The sequence below is a fragment of the Mauremys mutica genome, chromosome 2, assembly GCF_020497125.1.
Source record: "Mauremys mutica isolate MM-2020 ecotype Southern chromosome 2, ASM2049712v1, whole genome shotgun sequence".
Lineage (NCBI taxonomy): Eukaryota > Metazoa > Chordata > Testudines > Geoemydidae > Mauremys > Mauremys mutica.
Window position 1 is genome coordinate 18,876,887 of NC_059073.1, and position 18,502 is coordinate 18,895,388.

The following is an 18,502-nucleotide window of genomic DNA, read 5'->3' on the forward strand; positions in this document are numbered from 1 at the left end:
TAATCTTTTTCATTCTCATGATTTAGCCACTCACCATAAAAGCGAGACAGAGAAATGATGACCTCATTTCCCTAGCTTTGTATCTTTTTCTTATATCTTTAGGCAATAAATCTTTTGATTCCTCTGTTATTGTTTTGACTGCTTATTGAGCAGGATGTTAATCTCGAATCCAGGAGTGCTGTATAGTGAATTGCTGTCCTCAGTAAAATCTTTGGAAACCTAGATCCACGCAGATGGCTCTAATTGCTCATTCACTGGCTAAAGTCCCAGCCAGCAAACAAAACTTCATGGATAATTTTATTAATGCATTTCAACACCACTGGTGAAACTTGGGCCTTTTTGGAGTCAATGGGAGTTTTGCCATTGACTTCAATAAGCTAGGATTTTACCCAATTTCCAATAAGACAGTGTACTGTATTACTTACGTGTGATAGATCTGTGTACCTATAGTAGATACATGTTCACATCTTCTATAGATACCTACATGGGGATCAAATATTTAATAATGGGCTCTTCGATCTTGCAGAGAAAGAGGTAACATGATTGAATGGCTGGAAGTTGAAGCTATTCAAATTCAGACTAGAATTAAGGCATACATTTTTTTAACAGTGAAAATAATGAATAATGAACAGGTCATGGTGGATTTTCCATCATTGACAATTTTTAAATCACAATTGGCTCTTCTAGGAAGTGATACGCTTGAGGAATTCTTTGGGGGAAGTTCTACAGTGGGTCAGACTAGATTTATCACAATTGTGTCTTCTGGCTGTGGAATCTCTGAATCTCTGTGTGCATACCTCTTGATTCCCACCCACAACATACTCTGGCAATGCTTATATCACTTCATTATTCTTGGACCTCCATTTTTTAGTATAAACTTGCTGTTTGCAAGTTTCCTGCTTTTCTACAATGTGCCACATCAGGATCACATTCCTACTGGCAGCTTGTAATGGGATGAGTAAGAAAAAAGAAAACAAAATCAGATGCAATACTGTGGCCTAAGCATCCGATGGTGGCAACAGACGGGCAGTACCAAGTTACAAGTCTATGCTCAGGGATTTGCCTAACCATGCCCAGACAGGCGTGTTTCTCCTGTGATCGCCATCTTCACGGTATTTCACTGAAGGGAACCATGTGTGGTCTTTGCCTAAAGCTGAGCACTCACTGGTTGTTATGGTTACTGTCGGATGTATGTGCAGAAATCCTTTTAAGAGTTATGTAACATGTAGAACATGGTGTTCCAAAGCTCCTGGAAGTGAAACTGATCTCCAAGGTCGGGGTGGTTCTCACAGCTAACTCAATCCAGAGTTAGAACAACTGACATTTTTTGAACCGGCCCAGCTGAGGGTTGACAGCCTAGACAATGGACAGGCTTAGATCTTTACAAAGCATAAAAGAACCCAAGACAGATCTTAGATAGGGCGACCATTGGGGTGAACTGAAGTTAACACAAAACCCAGGTTATGAAGTGAGACAAAGTCTGGAACTGTATAATAGGAGAAAGAAGGGCACAAGACGGCACCCATTTTGGCGGCAACACTCTGTCAGTGGGACTGTCTCGTGGAAAGTGGATCCCAGCTCTCTCTGCTGGACAAGCGATGTATGGGTGAGAAATACCTTATCAGACAGGAAAGAGATTTGTTCATATAGGTAGGCTCTAGACTGTGTTTTATGTTTCTTACATCTATAAGCATATGTTTCCAATCCTTCGACTTGCTTCTATTTTTGAATCTTTGTCAATGGCTTGTGGCCCATCTGTGACTGCTAGCAACAAATATCCCCAATGGCCAGTGATGGGGCACTTAAAGGGGAGGGCTCTGAGTTACTACAGAGAATTCTTTCCCAGGTGTCTGGCTGGTTGGTCTTGCCGACATGCTCAGGGTCCAACTGGCTGCCATATTTGGGGTCGGGAAGGAATTTTGCCCTGGGTCAGATTGGCAGAGACCCTGGGGGGGTTTCACCTTCCTCTGCAGCATGAGGCACGGGTCACTTGCAGCTTTAAATGGTGGATTCTCTGTGACTTGAAGACTTTAAATCATGATCTGAGGACTTCAGTAACTAAACCAGAGCTTAGGGGTCTAGTACAGGAGTGGGTGGGTGAGGTTCTGTGACCTGCAATGTGCAGCAAGTCAGACTAGATGGTCCCTTCTGACCTTAACATCTAGGAATCTATGAGATGAACGTCTATGTGTTTTTTTTCTAAAGGAACAATCAAGTGCTGTGTGAACGGAGGTGAACCTAGTGAACTGGGAGGCAGGGCTTCCACGGAGGCAGCAAATGTGTGCGCACTATGAAGTCAAGGGACCGGGCACTTGAGTGTACAAAATGGGGTGTGCAGACAAGTTGGGACTTGTAACCTGGGGCCAGAGCATAACTCCGGGAGCCAACTCTCTCCATAGATTTAGCAACAAGTTACCTCTGCTCTGCCCCAAGGAGTTACTTAGGGAGCCTAATGGTTGGGGTATGCAAATGGCTGGCCTGCATAGGGAAAGGGCAGGGCTTGCTGAGACCAGAGTGAGCTGCTCGTGTTGCCAGCAGCCAGTGGCTTTGGGTGACTTTCCCCCAGTGGGCACGGATAAGGCTCCTTCGCACCGTAAGAAGTGGTAGCAATTCACCCTGTACCCCTTGGTGACCCCAAAGGGACACAGATACCCAGTCAGTTTGTCTATTTTGCAGACTTCTTGGTGCTCTGGTATAAATGCTGACCTTGTACGTGGCACTGCTACTAGCAGTCCATCCCGCATTAGGTTTCCTTTCATTGACTAAATGACTTTTTTAGGGTTGCAAGTAACAAATTCTGACTTTTAGGTTTTTTTGTTTGTTTTTTGCAGTTTTATTGCACACTGGTCTTACATCACAAAATACAGTTTCTTTTGGCTTAAAATTATTGCTGGCAGACTACTTTGCTGTGTTTCACTTAATAATGCACATGTATTTACACGGAATGTTGCTGCATCTAACTTAAGCTTTCATGATCGGAAAGGTACTGCAGTAATGGAAACAACTGTGCCTGTATTCCGTGACACTGTCACACAGATGTACAGTGACATGATTAACCAATCTAAAATGCAGTGTGACATTCTATTTGCTGTAAGCCACCTTGTCTTCCACGGACTGGCTCTGTGTGTCTTCAGAATTAAATGCTACACCTGGTTCTTCACTGGGACTGCTTTCCAGAGATTGCTCTCCATTAGCTGTTCTGCCTGAAACCACAATATACATAGGATTAAAATAAATGCAATATTTTTTCATTGATGCAGCATTTGAACACAGTGGGCTAAGAGCAAAATGCTTCATCGATGATATTTTAATAACAACATTTTTATGCAGATGTAAACTTCCCAGTCAGCTAATTTGCATTTAGCAGCCCACACACAGACTGCATTGCAGAAATTACAGATTGCTTAATGATAAAATTAATGATCAAGGTGTTAACATGCTCTAAGTAACTGTCACTGGAATGTAAACCTTAATTTGCAGTAATTCTGTGGTGCAGTCTTGACCCTCCTGTGTCAGAAGTGGAGGTTGCCTCAAGAAGATTATAAAAAGTTGTTTTTGCTTCCCCCCCCAGTGTAGCTTAGCTGGCATGTGCTCACATGCTTGACATTCTGGTGCGCTGACACCACATGCTTGCCTCATACTAATGGAACCTGTTGTTCAAAGGATTTGTCAAACAAAATGGTGAAAACAGAAGAAGTAGTACAACATGTTTGACTAACTCCGGAAATTCTCTCAGTCAGTCTTGAACCACGTCTGATCTGCTCACAAAACTAGGGGTGGTTCATTACATCTCTGCTATGGCTCCAAACTGTCTCTCAAAGCTTTAGGTGAACATTTTTGCTGTAGTCTGAGAGCCCTCAAATCTACCTATTGTGCAGGAGGGGGAAGTTTCCTGTGCAGGATCGTAGTGTTAGTCAGTGGAATTGACCCGGTCATGCAGATGGAATTTGAAGCCCTTGCAACTATCCCTGGATACCCACAAACATTCCATGGCTATTGTTTGCGGTTAATTTCAAGTTAGTAACATGGGCACTGGAAAAGGCCATATAGTACTTTCCATTACGCACGTCTCACTTCTGGTTTTGGTGAACCCCGTGCAAACCCATGGGAGCAATCACGAACCTGAACACAAAATATATGTGTGGGCTCACTATGAAATTCAACCCAGAAAACTCATTTTGTTGAAACAGACACCATTTCAAATTCTGTGATCTGCCTGACCCCATTTGAACTGTTCCCTACCTACACAGTTTGCAAACCAGTTTCAAACCAAACTTGGAAGCGTTCATACAGCTTTGGTTACAAGTCATTAACAATGAAATAGACTCAGAATCTTCTCAATATCTTGCCAATGGCAATGCTAGTAATGAAATAATCCTTTCCACTATTTATAGAAAGAGTGTCAATAAATTATCTTCAAGTAAAGACAATAAGACACATTTATTCCAAATATATGCTAACTATAAACACAAATGTTCCATTGCCCAGTGCTATGGTCTGGGTCAGATAATGAAACACCTATTTCAAGGTGGAGAACTTTTTATATTATTTCAGATTTATTTCATGGAAGTGAAATTACGGAGAGCAGCTCAGCTGTGTATATGCTCAGCCATTTCTAATCCAGCCGTGAATAACTTTAAATACATGCAACTACAAATTTTCAGCTAATTCTATATGCTGGAGGCTTGATTCTAGAAGGCACTGAGCACTGACTTCAGTGGGAGATGGGAACACCTGACAGGAGCACTCAGAGCCTTGCAGGATCAAGCTCTAGATATTGCCGAAGAAACACTGATTACTGCTAATTTGACATTTCTAAGATACATCATTTTGGGGGAGGAAGTAAAAGTAGCAAAGAAGCATGAAAAGTGATCTACAAGCTAATTACACCCCATTTGTTGGTTTATGATCACCTATGGCCAATGATTTGGCCAATTCACCTCCAGTTTGGCCAGAAAAATTGTGTTCTCTCCTTCTAGACCATACATGTGAAATTTGATGGGGAAATGACTCTGGTTTGAAGATTTTGGAAGGAGCGAGGCAGGCAAAATTGGATTTAGAATGGAAGCCTGGTTACAACCTTACCTATGGAGAGGTTACCCCAAACTCCTACCTTCCCCACCTATCTATGCACCCGCCCACACATATGACCCTCATCACTGTAGTATCTGAACATCTCCCATTAGTTGAAAGATGGTGATGTTCCATACGTTTCACTTTCACAACACACCAGCAATGGTTGCACACAGGGCTTTGCTATGTTTTCTCTGATAAATGTGGACAAGGATTTTTTTCTTGTAACTATTATAATAAACCTTTATTGTAGACCATATGATGGGAGATGAGGGACAATGTGCTCAATGCAGTTGTTGTTGACATAGTTTCAACTTTAGTCCCTCTTCTGCAGTCTCAAGAGAAGTTTTAAAAATAAGTTTTAAGAAAAATTATCCCATTACCACACTGATCAGCACAACCACATTAGCAGAGGCAATCTGTGAAAACTATTTGCTAGCACAAAGGGAATTATGGTGTAGATAGGGCCATAGCATGGACAGGACTTTAAACAGAGGCTTCAAGCCCTATTAAGTGACAGAATATTATCTACTTACCAGTAGAAGCTTTGAGTGTTTTGATATAATCAGACCAGAAGGAACATTCTGCTCTTTTCAGTCCTTTGCGATTTGGCAAGGAAACAGTGAATTCCTTATAGTTATCACCATTAGCATGTGACAGGAACATGGGCCACGGGGACACAGCTCCAGTTAATTTTCTTGAGAAGTTATGAGGATAGTTCGGATTTCTGAATGAAGAAATAGAAAAGATTACTAGAAAACAATGGCATAAACATCACCAGTTTATAATCTGCACAGTGTATGATGGGGATTGGCTGGCTCAAGGGACCGGAACTTTTCACTTCTGGGTCACTGGGTCAAATTCAAGCCTGGTTAGCAAAAATGTTAGGCACGGTCATCTGATAGTATTTGGTGATCTATGATCAGTTCGTACTGGACAAAACATGCATCACACAAACACCATCAGGGCTAGCATGTTCACTGGCCACCTCAGCAGGCTTCAGACTCAAGACCATCCTCTGAAACTCTCAAAAGGGGCACAGAAAGTGGCAGTTTCCAAGTGAAGACCCCACACAAGCATCTCACTAATATTTCTCACACACAGAATGGGCCCACCTGACTAGTGCAGAGGAATATTCACAGAGTGGTGTGACAAAGCTTGCGCCGCTACTTCCTGTGCTTCTAAAAGAGGACTCCAGGCCAAAATGACCCTTGTGGTCCCTTCTAACCCTATGGTTCTATAGTCAGATGTGGCTGCCTAAAGTTAAACTCCTAAAACTGGATTTAGTCACCAGTCGCTCCCATTTATTTGAATGGAATTTGTGCATGCTCAGCACTGCTAAAAGTCAGGCTATTTTTATGTAGGTGACTGACTATTTTATGCATTCAGGTTTGGCCACAGCCTTCTAACATTACTGGCCGAAACCTTACACATCTATCTAGATCCTACTCCTGTGACTGGAGACTATTTGAATAAGGGGAGAACTGCACCCTAAATTTGCTTTTGAATATATACCCCCACCCCACAAGATAGTAGATAGTACTTTAAGGTCACTCACTTACCCAGATTTTATGAAGTTGCCTATATACTGCATTATTTTTAAGGAAAGGCTCTTTTCTTCCAGAGTAAATTGTTCTTCATACTGTGGGTGGAACGGCAGTCCAAAGGCGTACTGAACATCAGGCAACAGCTCCAGGCCTGAACTGAAAAATACACATACAAAAAAAGTAATGACCCCCCCATCCATTTACTTTGGGGGGTGGGCAGAATAAAAAAAAATAAAATTAAACATCATATTAAATTTTTCAAATCATTAAAAAATATTAAGATAGTGTTCAACTCTTCTGAAAACAGGCCATAAATATACACAAACGAGGAAGTGGAAGCAAAGAGAATTTACAACAGATTCATTCAGGAGTCTGGGGGAATGTGCTATAAGAGGGAGTGGTGGAAAAAAGGAAGACAAAAATTTGCTGAATTAAGGCTGCAGATAAGAAATGGCAGAAGGAACAAAAAACAAAACAAAAAGAAAGCACTTGGCTGTTACTTAAATGTTCAATAATATTCGACCTGCTGTGTCACCAGGCCTCTTCCAAAACAAAGCTCAAAGAGGAGAAACCAAAAGGAAGGGTGACATGGACTGTGGCATTAATGATGGAAGAAGAATCTTTGTTTATTTCAGAGACTTGGGATGAAATCCTGGCCCTACTGACGTCAACGGGAGTTTTGCTTTTGATTTCAGTAGAGCCAGGATTCCATTTGTTGGGTCTTTGGATTCCAATACAGTTTCTCTGTGGGGAACCTGGGGTGTAAATCTACCTTGCACTAGCCTGCCTGCCGCACAGTAACTAGACCCTGATGCCGCACTAAACAGTTCCCTGGTGCATTTTGATCTACTTCCTCTGAAAGCGGGTCAAAGTGCACTACCAGGGAACTGTTAGTGCATGGAAGCAGGGTCCACATGCCCAGCTAGCATGCAGCAGGCTAGTGGGAGGTAGCTTTGCATCCCAGCTTGCTGGGCGCTGTTTGTGTAGACAAGCCTGGGGATGTTTATGCAAATTTCTTTTAAACATAGTTTTATTCTAGTTTCTCTGGTTGGGGTGAGGAGAGGGGAGTTGATCCCTGCAGCCAAGTTCTCCTTAAATTCTGAATGGTAGCCTAGCAAACATGCTGTAGATACCGCTGTCGGTCAGAGTAGGCATCTGCAACTCTCTTTTACTGCAGTGGATTGATTCCTGCATGCAACATGGAGTGTTCCAGCAGCAACAGAACTCTGGGCAGGCAGGATGATGCCAGACTTCCAGGACCTAATAGTTTGGAATATGTACTAGTATATCAGGAGACCAACCAAAATAGGTTGCTCAGCAGAAGTAATCTTCTAGTAAAGCGGTAACAGAATTGTGCTCAACACAGAACTGTGGGTCACAAATCAGAGATGTCCTTTTCCATACTCTGTCTTGGTCAAATATTGTTAACATCAAGGCAGTCCGCAGCAATGGATTTTGGAGCAAGTCTGGGATGAATAAAACCTAGAGCCACTCAGCAAGATTCTATCTGTGAGTGGCTGCACACAGTTGCTATCAAAAGCAGTAGCTGGGGACACAACTGAAACTACTTTATTTATGGACATAAAGTGCTGCAGCATTGATAAGTCCCAGATGCTGCCTCCCCTGGAACAAGGCTTGCATTTCAAACCACCCTAGGCAGGCAGACTGAATGGAAGATGACTCTCTTATAGGCCAGGGTCAGAGGGAAGGTGGTGCTACTCTGTCTCCAAATTCTCTATTTCAAAAAACATCCACCCATCCTACTAAATGAAACACATCTTTGCTCTTATTTTCCTTAGTCCTATCATAAAACCTCAATAATACTTAGCATCTGGAAACAGAATTATTTACAGATTTTTCACTAAAAAAATAGGCCCGACACTAGATTAAAGCATATTTTTCTTCTCCAAATGTTTATAAAGGATGAAGCACGATTAGAGTTTAATAATTCTGCTTTAAGAATAACTTGCTTGGCCTTCTACATTTCTAGCAATGTTTGGCATCAGTGCTGTGGCCAAAGTAGTAGGTACTTAAAGGAGCCGTTATGTTTAAGAAAAAGAGTCTGTTTGGAATATAATGGCTTCCATCAAATCAGTGATGAGGTAGTTAAAGGGCAAATTCATCCATTTAATGGAGTTACTCCAGGGATGAAATTGTGTCTCAACAGAAAACAGGCAGGTTGTTCCCCGAGGCCTCTCACACAATGAGATGATGTTCTCTGCACTAGTAGTTATAGATATGGAGTTAGATCGCAGTTTAAGAGCTTGTTAAACATACTTCTATGAACATAACTACCGGTAAGTAGGATGTTGTTTATTGTTCTTGTCTGACAGTACTGCTCTTTGGCCAGTGGGTGTCAGCATTAAGAGGTCAGGGAAGAAAAGACAAGGTTGAAGGGGAGGGAGTGTGAGTGTGTCCCCCAGATGACCAGGCAGCAAATATCTGTGGAGCTTCTCTCTCCCATGGGCAAAAATCTTCCCCAAGGGTTTGTATTGCCACTCATCACCACTGGATCTGAGTGCAAAGCACTAGAGACAGGGCCACCCAGAGGGGGGAGGCAAGTGGGGCAATTTGCCCCAGGTCCCGGGCCCCGCAGGGGCCCCGTGAGCCCTGGCCTGGTGGCAGTCCAGATCTTCGGTGGCAGAGGGCCCTTCAGTGCTGCCAAAGATGCGGAGCGACTGAAGGGCCCCCCGCCGCCGAAATGCCCCGCGAGCCCTGACCCGGTGGCAGTCCGGGTCTTCGGCGGTGGGGGGCCCTTCAGTGCTGCCAAAGACACAGAGCGACTGAAGGGCCCCCCGCCGCCGAAATGCCACCAGAGACCCAGACCGCCAGGTGAGTACAAGCGCCGCAGCTCCCCTGCTCTGCCCCAGGCCCCCTGAATCCTCTGGGCGGCCCTGACTAGAGATTGCTAGGAGCACTAGAGTGCTAAGAGATCGTGAATGACCTGGGGTCCAGCAGGAGCTCTGAACAGACAGGAGATCAGCCGCTAAGAGAAGCACCTGAAGCAGCCACTGACTCCCTCTGCAGTACAAGGGAAGCGGGAAGCTGAGTGTCTGTAACAACCTGTCTATAGTTTCCCTGTAATTAATTCATTAGTTCTTCCAGGGAGTATTTCTTTGCTGTCACTTCCCTCACAACACTCCCCCTTTTGCAGAGGGCTCCCCACATTAGCTCTTAACTGGCCTGCTTCCATCCTGATTCTAAGTGGGGAGGTTCAGAGCCCAGTGGGGGGTGATTTGGTGGGTGTCTTTAGGAAGGACACACCGTAAAGACCAACAGTAAATGGGACTTTTAAATAATATGTTTTTAGGTGCAGACATTCAAATTAAAATATATCCCCCTCCAAACTACTGTTCATAAAACAGCACCATCTAAAGAAACCTCTTTTAAAGCAATACACCAGTTATATTAACAAACCTCTGCTGAAGAGAGTTAATTGTAATGATATAGGTAATGCGTGAAATCCTGGCTCTACTGAAGTCATGGGAGCTTTGCCACTGGGTTCAACAGGGCCAGGATTTCACCCAGTAATATTACTATGTATAGCACTTTTCAGTCAAGGATCTCAAAGCATTTTCCAAACATGAATTGACTCAGCGTGATACCTCTCTTATGAGATAGGGTAGCTGCTTTACAGATTGCTAAACTGAGCCACAGAGAAGCTAAGGACTGTATTGTACCATCTGTATTGAACTGTACTTTGCTCAGTGCTTGATTTCAGTGGAAGAACTCCCAGAGTTGGGCACTACTCAATATACGTAAAGCCAGCTGGCACAATCTGGCACTAAGATAATTCCCCAAGGTCAACCAGTAATTCAGTGGCAGAGTCAGGTGGATAGTTCAGAAGTAGAACTGGTTGGGGATTTTTCAATGAAATATAATTTTCCTCTGAAAATGCCCATTGACTCCAAATATATTGGCTTTGGCAAAATTGTCCTTGAATCCAGAATGGAATTTCTGAAAAGAGCGAGCGAGTGAGCCCCAGAATAGCCTTGGGCGGGGACTTGAAGCTAGATCTCTCACATCACAGGTGAGCGTACTAATCACTGCATTAGTGCGTATTCAGGGATGGGGGTCTCAGTCTCTTGCAAATGCTAAAAAATCTAGTTTTCATTCTCATGTGTGGAACAAAAACAAATGTCAAAACTTCAGAATTCTTCATGAAGCAGAGTTCTTGTTTTCTGTCCAGCCCTACTCAGGACACACAATTAGAACAGGAGTGTGAGATGCAACAGACCACAATAGTTTCTTTGAGCAGGATCTTAGCTACACATACAACTGTTGTTGTCCATTCAAATTCTGACTCATTCTGTATTATTTCCCCTGAGCTGATATGCAGATAATTCTGAAATTTATCCATGTCCTGTATCTAGTTCATTATTTCACCCTAGAAAATCAGTTTTGGATTGTACAGTGGTTTGAATTTTAGATGAATGATGGACTCTCAAATGGAACCCTTCTCTTTTGTTACTCTCCATCAAATGTTCCTTAAGCCTATTATCTAACAATTTGAGCTAATCTTACAACATTCTGAGTCACATATTCTTCTACTTTTCAGTTGGTTTTATGACATTTTTTTGGTTTCTTTAAAAAAAACTCGATCAGACAAAGATATAATCCAATATAAATCAATGTTGCAATTCAAAGGCAATAAATTTTAAACTGTTTTGCAATCATTCTAAAGTTGAAAATAACAAGATAACTATAATTCTTTAGTGAGAACTACTGACAAAGCAGGGAAATAACTTAGTTAAACTAAACCTAGGTCATTAGCAAACTCACCAAAGGGATGCTTATTTGCAAAATGTCTTTTTGACTGCATTGAACAATGATGATTAATATTGTCCTCCTTGAAAGGCAGAGATAACTATTAACAGAATAGACTTAGAGTAGTCTAAGCTATATGACTTATAACAGGAAAGACACGTCTAGCCGTGTTTCCATTCCATTTTGCGTTGTTAAATTCTTATTCATAACTACACAACGGGAACAAATACATGGGGATTTAAACCGGGGGTGAGGTTGGGGAGTGCCGTAGCTCAGATAATGTGTGGATGGAATTTAGTTGATATCCTCTCCCCAAAATTCATTCCATCTTAATCCGTGTGAAGAGCTTGACCCAGGTTTCCTGATATGGCATTAAGTAATTTATAGGCAATAAAAGTCCCCTGCTTCTACATGGTTTTGAACTTGCTCTTTTGGGTAGTGAGTGTGGTAGGACCTGGGTGGGGGAAATGCAAAGCAATGAGAGAGTCCGACGAGACGTTTGAGGCAAACATGGAACAGCAGCTGATTTGGAGAAGCTTAGGGTACGTCCGGATCGGCAGGTAGTAATCGATCTATCGGGGATCGATTTATCGCGTCTCGTCTAGACGTGATAAACCAATCCACGAATCGACGCCCATACTCCACCTCAGCAGGAGGAGTAAGCAGCGTCGATGGGGGAGCAGCGGCAGTCGACTAGCCACCGTGAGGACGGCCAGGTAAGTCAAACTAAGATACTTCGACTTAGATCGATCTCCCCCACACCCCTAGTGTAGACCAGCCCTTAGACTTGGTATGATCTTCAACCCTGCCTTGGTTTTGGCTGCAGACATTGAGCAAAATCCTGCAATGCCGTGTGGTATCCAGCCAGACCTATGCACATCCCAGTGGGCAGTGCCACCATAACAACTACTAAAAGAGGTGATGGATTGTTAGGGCTGGCCTCTCTTGGAAAATTAGATCAACCCAGCTATGTCACTCAAGGGTGGGAAAAATTCACACCCCTGAGCCACATAGTTAAGCCAACCTAACCCCCAGCGTAGACAGCACTAGGTGGATGGAAGAATTCTTTGGGGAGATGGATTAACTACAGCGATGAGAGAACCTCTCTGGTCACTGGGGGGCGTATCTACACTGAAGCCCTACAGTAGTACAGCTGCAGCAGTAGAGCTGTGCCACTGTAGCGGTCTAAGCAGGGCCGGCTCCAGGCACCAGTGCAGCAAGCAGGTGCTTGGGGCGGCACGTCCGGCTCTTTGGTGGTGGGTCCCTCTCGGAGGTGGCGGTAGAAGTGCCAATCACGGCTTCTTTCCCCGCCCTCTCACCCCCCGCCGCTTGGGGCAGCAAAAACGCTGGAGCCGGGCCTGGGTCTAAGTGTAGATAGAGCATTAGCCTCAGCAGATTTAACTGCCAGCCTGGGGATCTCAGCATCAAGCTAGGTTCTTATCTCCTCTTGTATCATCACATTCTGCAGGCCAAATTAATCCCTCCGTGATGTGTGCAGACTCACTCCCATCAGCTGATTTGCATAGGTGCAACTGGACCTCTAATTGGAATTCAGTAAACAACCCTGTTGATGCACAAGAAAAAATAGAACCCTGCACTGTCTCTTGGCTGTGGTGGGGCTAACAGGAGTAAAGCAATGTACTAAGACTTATACTAGTCATTGAAGTCATCAGATGTAGATCTGGGGAGTAAAAAAGTATCATTTTTACATAGTCCTTTGTAACAGAAGAATGGAATTTTAAGTGGCTTCACCCCAGGCTACAGAGGGAGTCCGTGTCAGAGCTGAGACCAGAATTCAGAGTTCCTGGTTTCTAGCTTCATGCCCAAGGCACTAGATTTTGATTGCCACTTAGCAGTAGCCATAGCAAGCCTATGTGTTTAGAAAAAAATCACAGGTTATTTATGGTTAGAAGGTAACACTTTCAGACCGATTTGACAGAACAACATGGGTGAAATCCAGGCCTCGATGAGATCAACAACAAAACTCCAAGTGACTTTAATGGAGCCAGATGTATAGCTGAAGACTATGATTCCAAATTTCATTTGTACATAATGGATCACACATTTGCACAATCCTTTGAAAATCAGATCAAATGGTACAAATCCAGAATTCTTTTCTCTAGAACTATCGGAAATGATAAATTCACTTCTTTGTACAGACGTCTAAATTCCCTTTGAATGAATACTGATAGATTTACAGAGAAAGAATCAGTGTCTGGTGATGACCCTGGCAGCACCAATCTTCTAGAAAAGGAGCAATCTTCCAGCAATTTAAGCGTTTTGTTTGTATTTCTATGTTCATCCTTATGACTAACAAAAAAATAAAACCAAACCGCCTAGTGAAGAAGATCCTATTTGGCTGCAGACAAAGAAGAAAAGAAATAGCTAGACATTTATAGTAGCATAATCGGCCAAATTACTCCCAGGTGCGACCTCATAGCCTCCAGGGATACATTTGGCTCCTTGCGTCTCCACATATTACATAATCCTTTCAGACAGTTGGCAGAATAGATAAAAGAGAAAAACATTTCTCTTGGTTTCTTTAAGGAAAATTGGAACGTATGGAAAAAACTTACAGGAATGACAATTCCTACTGGCATAAAACGGTCACCCTTTGTACTAAACAGGCCCACGCGGATACATTTGAGTTGCAAGACTGCCTGACCTTTCTTGGGTATTTTCATATGATTCAATCACTGTATACTATTTCAACTGTACATTAGGGATGGACAAATTGAATCAAACAGATGTCAGCTAATGGGAACAGTGGTCCAAGTTAAGAATGTGAATGTTTATGTGATTAGATTTTAATGCCAGAAGGGGCCATTGTGATCATCTAGTCCAGGGGTGGGCAAACTTTTTGGCCAGAGGGCCACATCTGGGTGGGGAAATTGTTGGCAGGGCCATGAATGTAGAGTTGAGGCAGGGCGCTGGGGTGCTTGAGGGAGTGTGGGGTGTGGGAGGGGTGTGGTGTGCAGGAAGGGGCTCAGGGCAAGGGGTTGAGGCAGAGGAGGGGTGGGGGTGTAAAAAAGAGCCCAGGGAAGGGGGTCGGGGTGCAGGAGCGGTGCGGGGTGTGGTGGGAGCTCAGGGCAGGGGGTTGAGCTGCAGGATGGATGCGGGATGGGGTGCAGGCAGGGGCTCAGGGCAGGGGGTTGGGGTGCAGGAGAGGGTGCACATTGTGGGAGCGGGCTCAGGGCAGTGGTGCAGGAGGGGTGTGGAGTGCAGGAGGGGGCTCAGAGCAGGGGGTTGGGGTGCAGGAGCGGTGCGGGGTGTGGTGGGAGCTCAGGGCAGGGGGTTGAGCTGCAGGATGGATGCGGGATGGGGTGCAGGCAGGGGCTCAGGGCAGGGGGTTGGGGTGCAGGAGAGGGTGCACATTGTGGGAGCGGGCTCAGGGCAGTGGTGCAGGGAGGGGTGTGGAGTGCAGGAGGGGGCTCAGAGCAGGGGGTTGGGGTGCAGGAGGGGTGCGGGGTGTGGTGGGAGCTCAGGGCAGGGGGGTGGGGTGCAGGCAGGGGCTCAGGGCAGGGGGTTGGGGATGCAGGAGGGGTGCGGGGTGTGGTGGGAGCTCAGGGCAGGGGGTTGGGGTGCAGGAGGGGTGCGGGATGGGGTTGGGGTGCAGGCAGGGGCTCAGGGCAGGGGGTTGGGGTGCAGGAGGGGTGCGGGGTGTGGCAAGGCATTGGGGTGCAGGCAGGGGGCTCAGGGCAGGGAGCCTGCCCTGGCGCCAGCCCGCACTGCTCCAGGAAGCAGCCTGCATCACATGGTACACGTTCCTGTGGCCCCTGGGGCGGGGGGGCAGAGAGCTCCACACACTGCCCTCGCCTGTGGGTTCCACACCCGAAGCTCCCGTTGGCCACGATTCCTAGGGGCCATAGGGATGTGGTGCCAGCCGCGTCACACAGGTGGCAATCCCGTGGGCCAGATCCAAAGCCCTGAGGGGCCGGATCCAGCCCGCGGGTCATAGTTTGCCCACCCCGATCTAGTCTGAACTGCTGCATAACATAGGCCATGGAATCTTATCCAGTAATTCCTGCATTAAACCCAGTCCAACGTGGTTCAGCTCGAGAATGTATTTAGAAAGACATCCATCCAGGCCAAGCATGCACCTGGCAACTGACACAGACTCTGAGGGCCGGAGCGCCAATAAAGGGCTGGGAAGGTGGACGCATTTTGTGCAATCCAAAATGTGGATTCCAAATGCCAAACTGCACTTATGGAAACTGAATGCCTGAGAACTTGGCCCTTTGGTTGATGTGTGTAGTTTCAAATGATACTTTTGCATTTTTTGGTCCCCCCAAGACTTCTAGCTTGTTGTTGCTGTGACACTAGACTGCTGCTGATGTCTTCCCTGTCCATCAGCATGGCCCTATCAAATTCATGGCTGTGAAAAATGCATCACAGACTGTGAAATCTGGTCTCCCCCATGAAATCTGGCTCTTGGAGGGGGCGGCGGGGAGGGTTGTGGGATTGCAACCTTTACTTCTGTGCTGGTGTTACCTTCCGAGCTGGGCAGCTGGAGAGTGGTGGCTGCTGGCTGGGAGCCCAGCTCTGAAGGCAGTGCCATCGCCAGCAGCAGTGCAGAAGTCAGGGTGGCATGGTACGGTATTGCCACCCTTACTTCTGCGCCACTGTCAGCAGCAGCTTGCTGGAGCCAGGGGAGGTTCCCAGAGGTGGGACCGTGGAGTCTGGCACACAGTAGGAGCCCAGCACACGTAGGAGTCCTCGGCTGGGGTGCCCTCAGCCCTGCCCCTCCCTGGCTCCGGGTCTAGCTCTTGTGGGGTTAAAGAGGCAAAAGGGGCCTTGGGCTGGCTGCATGTGTGTGTCTGGGGACCCCAGAGCCACCCTTACTACAGTACCATGGGTGGTTGCCCACCCATAAGGCTGGCCCTTCCCCCACAAAAGTGATAACTCCCCTGTACCATGCCACCCTCACTTCTGTGCTGCTGCTGGCTGCGACGCTGCCTTCAGGGCTGGGCTCCCAGTCATCAGCCACAGAGCTTCCTGCGGCCAGGGGAGGTTCCCAGAGGTGGGTCTGAGACAGCCCCAGGAGTGGCCCATGCAGGGAAAGAGGAAGTCCTGTCCCTCCCCAGCCCGGCTGGGATTAGCAGCTGGATCTGCTGAGTAATGAGGCCCCCAAATCTGAACATGACCCCCCTAAAGGAAGAAATGTTAGAAAAAAGATTATATTTGGACCAGTAGGCTGGATATCAGAGAATCAGCAAAGAGACTTGAGGAGATGTGACATGATTAGATAAGCGGGAAAGGAAGATTATTTTAGCGGAAGCATATGGGATGGATAGAAGAGAAGTGAGGTTTGAGCAGAGTAGATTATAATAGTCCAAGGGGAAGAAAACCAAGTTTTAGCGGAAGCGGTGGAGAGAAAGTAGCAGATTTTAGAGGATTTCAGAGGGAAAAGTGACAAGACCTTAGCAAGTGTAAATGTATACTCTGATTACTGATCCTGCTTGGCTCAGAACTCCACACATCTTCCAGTATTTGTTACCACGTCCCCCTGCCCACCATCTTAATCCACTTGTTTGTCTCATCCACATGTTAAGCCTTGTCTTGTAGATACGTAAATTCTTAGAAGCAATTTCCTCGTACAGTGCCTAACACAATGGGACTCAACATGGTAGGCTGCTGAGTGCACCTGAACAATAATAGTTAGGCTGAGGTTCTCTGGGCCTGTTATGCAGGTCAGATTAGATCATTATAATGGTCCCATCAGGGATCATTAATTAATTAAATACATTTCTTGAAGTATAAATATAGAATGTCTGTTTTTATTCTGCCATATTATTGGTACGTTTTACCGCCAACATTTGTATTATCGTTATTAATCAGAAAACCAATATACTTCATAGCTGAGTAGATTCACATCCAAACTGAATCTGAATGAAGAACTCTTCCCATCCCTTTTATTTATGGGTATCCTATCTCCTGCTACTGAAATGCAGCCAACCGTGAGTACGTGGCAGCTGCTCCACAGCGCACAGCAACAGTACAGAAGTGAAGATTACAGCACCCCAACTAAAGTTACAGAAAGTAAGCAGAATGCAACTACTGAGACAGGAATTTGGGCAGAACGTCAAGGTTAACAACAATTACTCTTGCAAGAACTATTATGGAAGTTTTACTGACTGTGCGATAGCTCCTCACTTAGCATAAATCAATGTAGCTCCACTGACTTTACTGGAATTACATCGATTAACAGCAGCTCATTATCTGGCCCTTTAAGTGAGAAGGACCTTGATTTTTATACATCATCTAAAAGACAGCACCTCCGGCTGCACAGTGGGCCTGAAAACCATGTTGGGGCTTTGCTATAGTAATAATTCAGTCAGAGCAGTGCCACTTAATGAATCATTAACAAGCCAGATCACATCTGGGGTTATACAGAAACAGCCTAAAGCAGGGGTCGGCAACCTTTCAGAAGTGCTGTGCCGAGTCTTCATTTAGTCACTCTGATTTAATGTCCGTGTGACGGTAATACATTTTAACGTTTTTAGAAGGTCTCTTTCTATAAGTCTATAATATATAAGGTTTTTAAAATGCTTAAGAAGCTTCATTTAAAATTAAATTAAAATGCAGAGCCCCCCGGACCAGTGGCCAGGACCTGGGCAGTGTGAGTACCACTGAAAATCAGCTTGCGTGCTGCCTTCGGCACTCGTGCCATAGGTTGCCTACCCCTGGTCTAAAGGGTTAATGAATAGCTTCTTTGTCATTATCGGTACTATTTACAAAACCAAACAAACAGAATCATTGTGGTCACAGTGTACTTATCCTGTCGCCGTTTTCCTGTAACTAAAATTATATCCTGAATTTCTACACTGTAAAAACAACCAGTGCTGAGCAGCCACATTCTTGCTGCATTGTTTAGAACCAATGTTTACTCTAAGGCTTTAAGTCTTCTGCAGAGGGTAAAAAAAATGTCATCTGTGTTATATGTTTTTGCTGCAGATCATTAATGCAGGAGTTGGCTATGCATTATTTTCCTTACTCAAATAGAAACTGAAGACTAAAACAGACAGACACAGTGTCACGCCAAGCTGAGAGAATTTTACCATATGGATAGTGATATTAGTTCACCCACTGCAAGTTCCACTTTGTTATTTCAGAAC

General features: G+C 45.1%; 1 protein-coding gene across 1 annotated transcript in view; it reads right to left on the minus strand.

Moving 5' to 3' along the window:
* Positions 1 to 2,828: 2,828 nt before the first annotated feature.
* The window catches only part of TG (thyroglobulin), a 218,067-nt gene continuing 202,393 nt past the window's right edge, over positions 2,829 to 18,502 (minus strand). Inside the window, exons 46-48 of the mRNA XM_045008289.1 lie at positions 6,636 to 6,776; positions 5,606 to 5,800; positions 2,829 to 3,199 (exon numbers count right to left, since the gene is read on the minus strand). Of these exons, the coding sequence (XP_044864224.1) occupies positions 3,082 to 3,199; positions 5,606 to 5,800; positions 6,636 to 6,776 (454 nt within the window). The 3' untranslated portion in view covers positions 2,829 to 3,081. The remainder of the gene's footprint in view (positions 3,200 to 5,605; positions 5,801 to 6,635; positions 6,777 to 18,502) is intronic.